Source organism: Babylonia areolata, chromosome 3 (genome assembly GCF_041734735.1).
Source record: "Babylonia areolata isolate BAREFJ2019XMU chromosome 3, ASM4173473v1, whole genome shotgun sequence".
Taxonomy (NCBI): Eukaryota; Metazoa; Mollusca; class Gastropoda; order Neogastropoda; family Buccinidae; genus Babylonia; species Babylonia areolata.
In genome coordinates, this window is record NC_134878.1 from 17153264 (window position 1) to 17165847 (window position 12584).

At 47.8% G+C, this 12584-nt stretch overlaps 1 protein-coding gene across 1 annotated transcript; it reads right to left on the reverse strand.

Moving 5' to 3' along the window:
• Nucleotides 1-37: 37 nt before the first annotated feature.
• Nucleotides 38-5171, reverse strand: LOC143280475 (beta-alanyl-dopamine/carcinine hydrolase-like). Its single transcript, XM_076585128.1, has 4 exons — nt 4566-5171; nt 3114-3375; nt 1131-1411; nt 38-387 (listed from the first exon to the last, which is right to left on the reverse strand). Exons 1-4 carry the CDS (start codon nt 4896-4898, stop codon nt 112-114), a joined length of 1152 nt encoding a protein of 383 aa, XP_076441243.1. The 5' UTR covers nt 4899-5171; the 3' UTR covers nt 38-111.
• Between the last annotated feature and the right edge of the window lie 7413 nt (nt 5172-12584).

A 12584-nucleotide genomic window follows, 5' to 3' on the forward strand; every position in this document is an offset into this window, starting at 1 on the left:
TGTAAAACCCCCCCCCCCCCCCCCCCCTCAATTTTTTTTTTAAGCTTATAGAAAGAAGGGGAGTTTGACAGCAGGGGTATCGGAGAGAAGTCCGTCCCTGCCTGCTTCATTTTATAGAAACAAGGGGAGTTTGACAGCAGGGGTGTCGGAGAGAAGTCCGTCCCTGTCCCCATACACCCTCATCTCGTTGTTCAGCACGTCGAAGACAGCGGTACAGACCATCTGGGCGGGATCGGTGGGGCGCGGAGTCCGGAAAATGGGGAACTCCGGGTCGTGCGTGTCCGCCGCGATGTCCAACGCCTGACGAAGTCGACGAGGAGGAGGCAACTCTCTGACCCGCTGGGCCCTCCGGATAGAGCTCTGTAGCTTCCCCCCCAGTTCTGGCACCTGATAGAGACGGGTGATGTTTGTCACTTAGGATATGGAATATACTTTACATCAGTCCAAAACGGTATAAATCTAATTATTTAAAAAAAAAATTAAAAGAAAAGAAAAGAAAAAAAGAAACAGCAACAACAAACAAAACAAACTAACGAAACATACAAGCATGTTTCTACTTGAGACAATGATAGTAACAATCGAAACACAAAAAGTGCAGAAACCGTGATATACAGAACGCTTCGTATTTTATTGTAGATATGTCTAAGACATGACACATTTCAAATGAACTTGTGTGGTAAACCTGTCATGTCGTAAGAATTCACATTAAAAAAAAAAAGGGCGCATTTATTCTCTTAACATACATGCTGGCACGCAAGCACGCACACACAACTGAACACACACACACGACAAGTTGGTATCTACTTTGATTATGTTTTTGTTATAATGAGTATGCTTAAATCCTGTTACAGGAATGTTGGAGTTCTTGTTTACTCTCAGTTCAATCTTTCATAGTTCTTATCAACCTCTGCTACTTTTTATGTCTCTTTTCCTATATCAGTTATCCTACCACCTCTCCCCATCCCCCCAAACCCCCGCCACCCCAATCCCCACGCGCGCGCGCACATATAGGCCTACTACCCCCCTCCCCCCATCTCCCCCATTCCCAGGTTTAATATTACTAAACAGTGAAAAGATGTTAAACTAAAGAAAGAAAGAAACACACACCAAACTAAAAATTATAGGCACACCTTGAGGTGCTGATAAGCGTTGGAGTGATAGTAGTGGGACGCGGCAGAATCCGGGCCACTGGGTTGCGAGATCTCGTGCACGTGCACGGCAGCTCGAGGCTTTCCTGGGCCGACCTCCAGTGACGCCATATCCCCCTCCGCTGTGGCCAGGTTGACGGTAAAGCCATATGCGCTGCCGTACGGCTCGTTCCGGGCTTGTTTCACGGCTTGGTCCGTGGTCCGGACTGCCACCATGGCGCGTAACAGAAACAGCCGACTGGGGGAGCCGCGCGCTGTGTATGCTGTGGAGCAGAGAGCTGGGTTACTTCTGGAAGACATGGATCCTGCTTTTTTATCATATTTTTTTTAGGGAAGGCTCTGAAGGCCTGACCAACGCGTTGGGTTTATGCGTAGGTCAGACGTACATCATCTCTCTCTCTCTCTCTCTCTCTCTCTCTCTCTCTCTCTCTCTCTCTCAGTGCATCTGGTGTGTATGTGCGTGGTGGGTGAGGGTGGGCAAAGTCCTATTCAAGCATCCTCAATTATTGCACCTATTTTACCGGCAATTTTTGTGCATGTATGAAACGATCAGTAGATATCACCCGTTGTCAGTGGATTTCGACTCTAATTTTGTACGTTATTTTTACTCGGTTTTGATGCAGATTCAGTCACTAAACCAATTCTTAACGTGCCACCATTTTGCTTTTTCCCTTTTACGCGCGCGCGCGCGCGTGTTTGTGCGCGCGGGATCATAGATAGTTCCTTATTAACAAAGTTGGTTGATTGCCGAGCTCGCACTCGGCAGTCCAAATGTTGAACGTTTAATACCACTTCCAAGCAAAACATTAACATGTAGACGGTTTTTAAATTCACAAGTTTTTTCCTACTGAAATGGTCCACTTTAAAGAACAATATTGCAAAGTAGACAATGAAACTAATCGGCATAAACATGGAATATAAGGAAAGACAAATGATTATAAAGGGGTGGAATGGACACACACACACACACACACACACACACACACACACACACACACACACACGACCCAGCAAGATTGACAAACGGACATACTGGCAGAGTGGCAGACATAACAGGCAGACAGACAAACACACAGAAAGAGAAAGACACAGAGACAGGCATACAGGCAAACCGACATATAAACATAACATAATGAGAGACAAATAGCGTCATGCATCTACAAAAAGACACAGGAAAAAAGAGACGACAGGAACGCACTCACCAAATCTCATTATCACCACACAACGCCATAAACCCCACGAACAATGCGTCGTGTGTTTGTGGTGTTTATTTGTTTATTTTTGACTCACTTGTGTAAACAAAGTGAGTCTGTGTTTTAACCCGGTGTTCGGTTGTCTCTGTGTGTGTGTGTGTGTGTGTGTGTGTGTGTGTGGTGTGTGTGTGTGTGTGTGTGTGTGTGTGTGTGTGTCCGTGTGTCTGTGTGTCCGTGGTAAACTTTAACATTGACATTTTCTCTGCAAATACTTTGTCAGTTGACACTAAATTAGGCATAAAAATAGGGCAAATTCAGTTCTTTCCAGTCATCTTGTTTAAAACAATATTGCACCTCTGGGATGGGCACAAAAAAAAAGAAGCCTAATTATATGCAAACTGCATTTACTGTTATATTTATATTTTTTGTATTCTCTAAACTTGGCACTTTGATCTGATATTCTGACACAACAACAAGAGCAGTCATTATTATCATTTTTTGTTCAAACAGGAACTTCTTTTGCTAAGCATGGAAGTTTTATTTATTTTGGAAACGTTTGGTGCAGATAGTAAAGAAGGGAAATTACTCTGTAATTAATGCTAGGGGACTTAACTTGCTTTAAACTGATCTTTCTCATCTTAAACATTACATTTTGAAATTATACTCAATACATAAAAAGCTTGGATTTAAAAAAAAAATAGTGTATCACAAGTGAGTCTTGAAGGCCTTGCCCGTCTTGTATTAATTTATTTTATCCTTTTTTTTTTCTTACCCGGGCATAACACATTGGAAGAGAAAGCAAGTCCACGGTGGTTGACACTGAAAGCGCGGCCAGGCAGAGCACCCGGGTGACAGAAAGCGGTGAACTTCTCCGTGCGGTCTCCGTCCTGGATGTCGGCACTGACTAGGTACCCGTACTTCTTGAGTAGGGGGTAGTTGTCTTCGGTGTGGAGGATCAGCCTGGTCTCCTGGGAGCTGATGAAGATGGTGGAGCATCCACACTCAGAAGCCGTGTGTTGGGATTGGGCTGGGGCCTGTAGTTGACACGGACAGCGATAACAGTGTCATACAGTTCGTGTTCAGCAGAGACTGAAAAATGGTGCACGTGTGTATCGGATAAGTGTGTCGTGTGTGTGTGTTGCTTGGTCATTTATTCAATGTCTGTTCATCTGTGTGTGTGCGTGTGTGTGCGCGCGCGCGTGCGTGCGTGCGCACAAGTTCCGTCGCTGAACATGACCCTCTGTGTTATAACCTGGTGTTCGTTTGTGTGTGTGTGTGTGTCCGTGGTAAACTTTAACATTGCCATTTTCTCTGGAAATACTTTGTCTGCCAATACCAAAAAAAAAAAAAAAAAATCACAGTCATAGCAATAACAGGTTGTAAGTCTCCCGAATTAAGCCGTATTTCCGAATCCTTAACTGTTTATTTCGTTGAGATGTGTTCCGAAATCCGAAAATTCTAAAAACCGCTTTCCACTGAGTTTGGCCTATTAGAAGGTAAGTTGTTTTCGAAAACGACATGGCCTCGTGTTTCTTGTTCACAATTAAAAGGAAAGAAACACAAATTCTGGACTGAACTGACTTACAGTGATACTAACCACACCATCAACGTGTTTTCTGCATATTAATATTCTAAAGTGGACACTGAATTAACTGGAATGAACATAAAAGAAAAATTGAATCAGCCCTTCCTTTCAGCCTGTTGTAGACTGGTTCGTATAGATCTAGAGTTCTACCATGTGTTGTGGTGTGCTTGAAGGAGATGGCAGCGTCCGCTTTACCGCCTAAATAAAAGAATAATCGAGATATGATAAAGCAAACAGAAAACGTGATTTATACGGCTTTAAGTTTTAAATTTAGTCATTTGACGTCAGATGTGCTGCAGCCTTGGGAATTAGTCTGCTTGCATCAGAACTGAACATGGGTGGCTCCATCTCGCTGCATACCCTTTTTAAAAGCTTTTTTCCCCCAAGCTTATCTTATATATCATATTTCATACAGGACACTTTTCAACGATTTTTTAAATCTCCTTTTTTCTCTCGTCATGATTCCTTTACTGGATAAAGCGCGAAGCACAAGTTAAGTCTTGAGGGCTTTGCCTCTTGTTTTTCTTCATATAATGATGTCATAAAAAAGTGACTTGTATGTATGTTAAATTTACATATGTCTGTTGTATACACATATATTTTTTCCCCAACCATTCAGTGTTTTTCGGTTCCTCCTACCTCCAGTTTCAGAAGAGATCCTATTTGGCTCTCAGAAATGTTGGCCATGAAGACGTGCTCGAAAGGAAGTCCTGCCCCGTTAGCCATCCCTCGGACCTCCTGAACGTAGTGAGGGAAGCAGTCTTGACAAGCACGTAGACTTTCCTCATAGTAATCCCGGCCCTCTTGGCTCTCATAGAACGGCAGGGCCGTCTTCTGATGATGGTCGCTTTCGTTGAAGTACAGCTGTATTCTCTGACGAAAATGGGCGCCAACGCTGAAGCCAAAGTCGTAGAAAGTTCCGCCGGTCTTGAAGTGTGTCAAACAGCCGTCAGCCGCTGTACTCTGTGCCATTCTTGTTGATGATGAATGCGCTGTGACCAAAGGAAAAAAAAAGTTTCATTGATAGAAGTGACGCATCTTTTGCTGATCAACCCTCACTCAGTTTCCTAGCATCTCCGTATATTTGCACAGCTTGTTCACTGGTTCACATACACCTCAGTCACACAATCCTCATACACACACGCGCGCGCTCACCGGCCCACACACATTATATATATGAGAGAGAGAATACACACAGACAAACATAAAGTAGTCTGTCACACGTTGACGCTCAGGGCCCACCTCCTCCGTGTGTGTGTGTGTGTGTGTGTGTGTGTAATTATGCCCTTGAGGTTATGACACGAACTTAAAACAGGCATGCTATTGTTAAGAATGTCCGTGACTTTGAATGGGCCGAGCCATCCGGAAGCTGATCTCGTGATAGTTTGAGGCGACCGTGTCGCGCGCGCTCGCCCGTCATTGTTCACTCCGCCATCAGTGAGTGAGAAAGCCGAAAGAGCATCACGATGACATGTCACGATGACATGTCGGCCGGAGGTCAAAATCTCTCTCTCCATCCTTCTGTCTTTGTGGCTATCTTTCCTCCTCTCTGCTTCTCTCGTTGTCATTCACATTTGCGGGGGGTGTTTTGGGTGTTTGTGTCAGTGGAACGGTGAATTTTTATTGAAGTATGTTTATTATAACATGTTTAAAGAAGTCTGTGTATGGGTTTCTGTGTGTGTGAGTGTATGTGGAGGAGTGGGGTTGGGATGCAGAGTTACAGTTTAATGTGAAGGCTGTAATATAATTTAAGGGTTGTCATATAGGGAAAATATTGATGTGCGCCTTCGAGTTGTGGTATGTTTTTGTGTTAATTGTTAATTTTAAAAAAACAAACACAACTGATTTCAAGAAATTATGTAATTAGTATCTGAAACCGCCATCATTCCCCCATGTCCCTTGCTTTATTTTTTGAAAAGTTTTATTGCTTTGCAAGCGTGCTACACTCATCGAATGTTTCAGTCTTGGGTAGTTTGCATTGGTGTGCAAGGATGAATGAATGAACAGCGGCCACAATTCCCTGTGTTCCGGCTTCAGCGTTGATACAGTGAATCTGCTGGTTGACTGACATATGATGCTTTTATGGCTGAACCTGATCTCAGTTTTTGACCGGATGGCAGCGTCGAGACCTGAATGGCAGTGTGAGTCTGTGTGAACCCTCCAGTTGCTTCGGGAAGAGGCGAAGCCGCCATGGCCATGGAGATAGGTACAGTCAAAAAACATCTTCGGCCTGTTTATGTGGTGGACAGCCCTTTGTTGACGACAGTATGCCTGCATGTCCGCAGGTGAAACACACACATGCACGCGCGCGCGCGCGCGCACACACACACACGCACACACAGTGACATATTCGCACGCGCACACTGACACACACACATATATATTTGTTGCACTGTCAGCTCACGCGGCACGGGACAATGCTGATATGGCGGCCGCTTGGCCGCACATCCGCATCCACACGTTAAAGATCCTGTAATCCATGTCAGTGGATGGTGAGTTATGGAGATAAGAAAATACCCAGCACGCATCAACCACAACAGAGTCATCAGTAAGTCGGTGTTGGTCGTATAAGGGAAAGAAGAAGAAGATGATGACGAAGACCGCGGGTTGATGGTCCAGACGGCGGTAGTCCTACGGGAGTCTTGGGGCTGTTTTCTGTTCAGAAGTCTAGTTGTTGAAAATGAGGTAGTCAAGCACATTGTGAGAATCGGTTGTTCGCTGATCGAGGAGGTGCAGTGGTCGTTGAGAAGAAGATTCCAGATGAAATTAAGGACAACTTGACTCGGGCCACTGGACAGTCACTGAGTCACAGTCCGTCGACGACATGCACGTCCCATGTCGGCGGACTACCGTCAGCAAAGCCGGGGAGCGTCAGCAGCCCTCCCATGGCCGTCCTTTGGCGTGAGTTTACGGACCACCGAAACGCAGAGCACGGGAGAATGCGACCCGGACCCGAACCCCAGAGAAGCTGCAACCAGGCAAAGTCAGATGTGCACTGATGCCATCCCATAGGAACTGAACTTTGAACACGCCGGAGACTGAGGCGTTGGCAACGTTGGCCATCCCAAACCACTGCATGGCCGCCGCAAACCAGCGTAACAGGGAGGGGATCTTGGCCACAGTTGCATCAGCGGCCGCTCCCCCAAGAGTTGTCCTGAAACCTCGCGGATCGAGTGGGTCTCATGCTCGGGTTTCGCCGGCCCTCGACAAATCATGTCCATATTCATCAGTATCATTATGCACTAAATCATACGCACGTATGCGCGCGCGCACACACACACACACACACACACCTGTACACACACTGCACACACACGGCACAATCATAAAGGCCTCAGTTCATCATCAAGTTCATCATCATCATTGACAATGACGCATACTGTATAAACTGACAGCGTCAGTTATGTGCATCTCATGACACATAAAGTAGAACAAGTCCACTCTCTCTGTCCAGTCTCTGTCTCTCGCATTGTCAGCCAAGATGAACGCCGCCACGCGGCCCGTTTGCGAATGTCAGGCATTTGAAAGTGTTGACTTGAAACTGCGAGCATGCACTGGTATAGAGGTAGCCGAGCGTAGTGTGAAGCAATCTTCACTTTGACTGACAGGCCTGAGCGATAAAATGAATGTTAGTTGTGACGTCAGTTGTTTGTCCAGACTTACCGTTTACGATATTCCGACTCAACTCGTCCTGCAAAAGTGATGGGAAGCCGTCGAGCTTCCTAAATTAATCCAGAGTCGCGTAGCCAGTGTTGAGTTTTGTTGGCTTTCAAGTCTTTTGTAGCGTTAGTCTTGAAGTTTCACAGCAGCTGTTGTTCAGTCGTAGCCCGCAGTGGGTCCTACGGTTACAGACTCAGTGTGGCGCCTTTAACTGGCCTCCTGTATGCCATCTGCGACTTAATTACTGTCAGGCATGTTGTCAGGTCAGGTCATTAGATCTGCTACTGGTAACCTGTAATCCAGTACAACCTGTTCAGGGTCGGGTTGCCGGCGACTAAACCGGCACTCCCACTGCTCCCTTCCGGGACTGGTGAGGCGGGTGGCTAGACACCCTTATGGAGATCCATAAAAGGGCGTCGGCTCAGGAGAGCCACCGACGGCCATCTAGCTCCACTGTGCTGTGTGCATGCCACACGCAGTTGGCCCCCGGGGTGTGTCTACCCATGCATGCGAAGTCTGGATCCGGCAGAATCTGCGGAAGAAACCTATCGGTTCAACGGAGAGGAAGGCGGTTACAGCAACGCACTGTGGAGTGCAGAGAGCAAGATGAGACACCGAAAGGATATCTTGGTCATCCACTGCATCCGTGCTCATCCTCCAGTCGTCTCGACTTAGTCTTGCCACTGGAAATTGGTGGACCCGGACGAGAGAGTGAGGTTGACGTTGCGCAACTCCTCTTCACTTTAAACAAACTCATCGCGCAAGTCATCAGTCATCCAAAATGACCTTTCATCCTTCATCATTTCATCACCCCCAAGTCCTGTGGCGACAGGCGAGCGACGAAACGACAGGTGTGGGTACACTGGCAGTCGCAGCCGCAGACCTGCACGCAGGCGGCTCAGGCCATAGGATCGTTCTTCGTCGACAGGAGCAGCGATGGAGCTCGGCAGCCGTCTGAGCGTCTGAGCAGCCCTCTTTAGGAATGCACTGCTCACCTCCCTGGCATGAGGAAGGGGCTAGAAAAGGTGCCCTAAAAATTGCCTGCTCCATATCACCCTGGCCAGCATACCGCGGCTGGCGGGGACCCTACATCAGCGGTCGAAACAAAAAGAAAGAAAAGAAAAAAACAAGGATCGTTCCTCTCACCATTGGTGCTTGGAACATAAGGACTCTCCTGGACAGAGATAACGCGGACAGACCCCAAAGGAGAACGGCACTAGTTGCATCCGAACTCACCAGATACAACATTGACATCGCAGCCTTGAGTGAGACTCGGCTTGCAGGCGAAGGCGAGCTCTGTGAACGGGGATCTGGTTACACCTTCTTCTGGAGTGGACGAGGAAGCGAAGAGCGACGTGAGGCTGGCGTTGGTTTTGCAGTAAAAACAGCACTTGTCAGCAAGCTAGCTGGAATCCCAAAGGGAGTCAACGATAGGCTTATGACCATGAAACTCCCACTGGCATCTGGCCAGAAGCACCTCACCATTGTCAGTGCCTACGCCCCAACCATGACCAACCCGGATGAAGTGAAGGCGAAGTTCTACGAGGACCTTCACTCTGTCATTGCTGCTATCCCTAAAGCAGACAAGCTCATCATTCTTGGGGACTTCAATGCTAGAGTTGGCTCTGACTACATCTCCTGGGATGGAGTGATTGGAAAGCACGGTGTGGGCCACTGCAACCCAAATGGATTGCTTTTGCTTCAGACTTGTGCAGAGCACGAACTGCTGATAACCAACACAATTTTCTGCCTCCCTACCCGTAACAGGACGTCATGGATGCACCCACGCTCAAAGCATTGGCATCTCATCGATTACGTCATCGTCAGGAAAAGGGATAGGCAAGATGTACGTGTAACAAAGACCATGTGCGGCGCTGAGTGTTGGACAGACCATCGCCTTGTAGTCTCGAAGCTGAATATTCGAATCCAGCCCAAGAGACGCCCCCAAGGCCAGAAGGCTCCAAAACGGCTCAACATTGCTAAGCTGAATAACATCACCATCAAACAGTCCTTTGTGGAGCTGCTGGAAGATCGTCTGGAATCCGCCTCTCTGGACAACCAGAATGTGGAGTCTGACTGGAGGACCCTGCATGAGCTGATCTATAGTACAGCTTCAGAGACCCTGGGACCCATGACCAGAAAGCACAAAGACTGGTTTGATGAAAACTGTGATGAAATCAAGCAGCTTCTGGATGAGAAACGCCGTCTGCATCAAGCCTACCTGAGCAACCCAAAGTCCACATCAAAAAAGGATGCGTACGATGCCATCCGCAGGACTGTTCAGCAGAAGTTACGCCAGATGCAGGATAAGTGGCTGAGTGACAAAGCTGATGAGATCCAGGGATATACTGACAGGCACGATATGAAGAGGTTCTATGATGCCTTAAAAGAAGTCTACGGCCCCACATCCTCAGGATCATCCCCCCTCCTCAGTGCAGATGGGAATACCTTGATCACCGAGAAGGAGAAAATTCTCGAACGCTGGGCTGAGCACTTCAACAGTGTCTTAAATCGCCCTTCCTTCATAAATGATGAAGCCATAGACCGTCTCCCACAAGTCCCCATCAACAAAGCACTGGACGATCCGCCAACACTTCTTGAGACCCAGAAAGCAATCCGTCTGCTATCCAGTGGCAAAGCACCTGGCTCAGACTCCATACCAGCAGAGGTCTACAAGGATGGAGGTACTGTGCTGACTGAGAAGCTCCATCAGCTGTACTCACTCATGTGGAAAGAAGAGACGATCCCCCAGGATTTCAAAGATGCATCTATCATTCACTTGTACAAGCGAAAGGGGAACCGGCAAGCCTGTGATAACCATCGGGGCATTTCCTTGCTCTCCATCGCAGGCAAGATACTTGCCAGGATCCTACTAAACCGCCTCACAGCACACCTTGACCAAGGTCATTTGCCTGAGAGCCAATGTGGATTCCGGAAAGAGCGCGGAACCACCGACATGGTGTTTGCTGCAAGGCAGCTGCAAGAGAAATGTCAGGAGCAAAATGCTGATCTGTTCTCCACCTATGTCGACCTCACTAAGGCCTTCGACACCGTGAGTAGAGAGGGACTGTGGAAGATCATGGCCAAGTACGGATGCCCTCGGAAATTTATTTCCTTGGTCAGCCAATTACATGAAGGCATGCAGGCTCGAGTCCAGGACAATGGCGAAACATCTGCTCCTTTTGCTGTCACAAATGGTGTCAAGCAAGGCTGCGTCCTTGCTCCAACGCTGTTCAGCCTCATGTTCTCTGCAATGCTTACTGATGCCTTCAGAGATGGCGATGTTGGAATCGGCCTAAAGTACCGAACAGATGGCAAGTTGTTTAACCTCAGAAGGCTTCAAGCAAAAACGAAGGTCATGACAGACATCATCAGAGACTTTTTGTTTGCTGATGATTGTGCCCTCAACACTGGATCTGAAGCTGACATGCAACTCAGTGTCGACAAGTTTACCACTGCCAGCAGGAACTTCGGCCTTACCATCAGCACAAGGAAAACTGAAGTTCTCCATCAGCCAGCCCCAGGGAAACCCTATGTTGAGCCCAACACCACAGTCAACGGTCAGAGACTCAGTGCGGTGGAGCGGTTCACATACCTTGGCAGCACACTGTCACGAAATGCAACCATCGACGATGAAGTGAACGTCAGGATTGCAAGAGCAAGCGCAACTTTTGGCAGACTCAGTGCAAATGTCTGGAACAGAAGAGGCATTAGTCTTGAGATCAAGCTAAAGGTCTACAGAGCAGTAGTTCTCCCCACACTACTGTACGCCTGCGAAACTTGGACAGTGTACCAACGACATGCCAAGAAGCTGAACCACTTCCACACAACATGCCTCAGGAAGCTACTGAACATCAAGTGGCAAGACAGGACCCCAGACACAGAGGTGCTCGCAAAAGCCACCCTTCCCAGCATCTTCACCATCCTGATGCAGTCCCAGCTTCGCTGGGCTGGACACGTGGCGCGCATGCCAGACCATCGGCTGCCCAAAAGGCTCTTCTATGGCGAGCTGCAACAAGGGAAGAGATCACACGGAGGTCAGAAGAAGCGCTTCAGAGATACTCTGAAAGTCTCTCTTAAAGCGTTTGATATCAACCCTGACTCCTGGGAGGAATCTGCAGTGGACCGTGACAAATGGCGCGCTGCTGTGCACAAAGGCGCCAAGTTGTGCGAGGCCAACAGGACTGCTGCAGCTGTTCAGAAGAGGCAGGCCAGAAAGTCATGGGCAAACAAGCTCCCTGACAATGATATGCCTGTCTTTGTCTGCCCCAACTGTCAGCGAACATTTCGTGCGCAGATTGGACTATTCAGCCATCTGCGCATTCACAGATAGATTCATGAGCATCCTCCCCCCCACCCCACCACCACCCTCCCCCCATCCCCCAGCTGGATGACAACGATGGTCATCATCGATCTCGATGGACACACCACCACCACTGTCAGGCTGCATTGCCAACAAACGACAGGTCACAATATATGCCGCAACACTGATAACGAGTTGCTCAAAGAAACACGTTATCCCCGGCCGAACCAGATGGCGTGGTACTGAACTTGGCACGGGAATTAGGTAGTCTTTCACTCTCTAGTCGCGCTGGCTGAAGAGCTGCACTGTGAGCGGTTGACACCATCGCACGCTTGCAGACAGCTATTGGGAGTAAAATCTGTTCAAGTCGGAGAAAAATGTATGGCCGGCGAAGCAAAAATAGTTGGTGCTATTTTTAATTAGGTGACAGTTCATTCCACATCAGTGTGAATCAGTAAGACTAACTCAGTTACAAAAAGGTATCGGCCACTTTCTTGTGTTTGCAATTGAACTTCGACATTTTTTTTTCTATCGCCGGCTGAGTATTTCATCAGTGTAGGCCTAGGCCAGTGAACTTGAACTGAGAAAAGAACTGGTCGACCGGCAAAGCATGACCATAAAAAGTTTGTCCGCAGGATTAAATTTATTTGGCAACATATCTTCAAAAAGACAAAACCGGCACAGTCGCTGCACAT

What these genes read in the sequence shown, in the direction of transcription:
- LOC143280475 (XM_076585128.1), bottom strand. Translation starts at nt 4,898, where the DNA reads ATGGCACAGAGTACAGCGGCTGACGGCTGTTTGACACACTTCAAGACC. An exon ending in GATCTCTTCTGAAACTGGAG is followed by an intron (nt 3,376 to 4,565) that starts GTAGGAGGAACC and finishes TGTCAACTACAG; the next exon opens with GCCCCAGCCCAATCCCAACA. An exon ending in TTCCAATGTGTTATGCCCGG is followed by an intron (nt 1,412 to 3,113) that starts GTAAGAAAAAAA and finishes TCTGCTCCACAG; the next exon opens with CATACACAGCGCGCGGCTCC.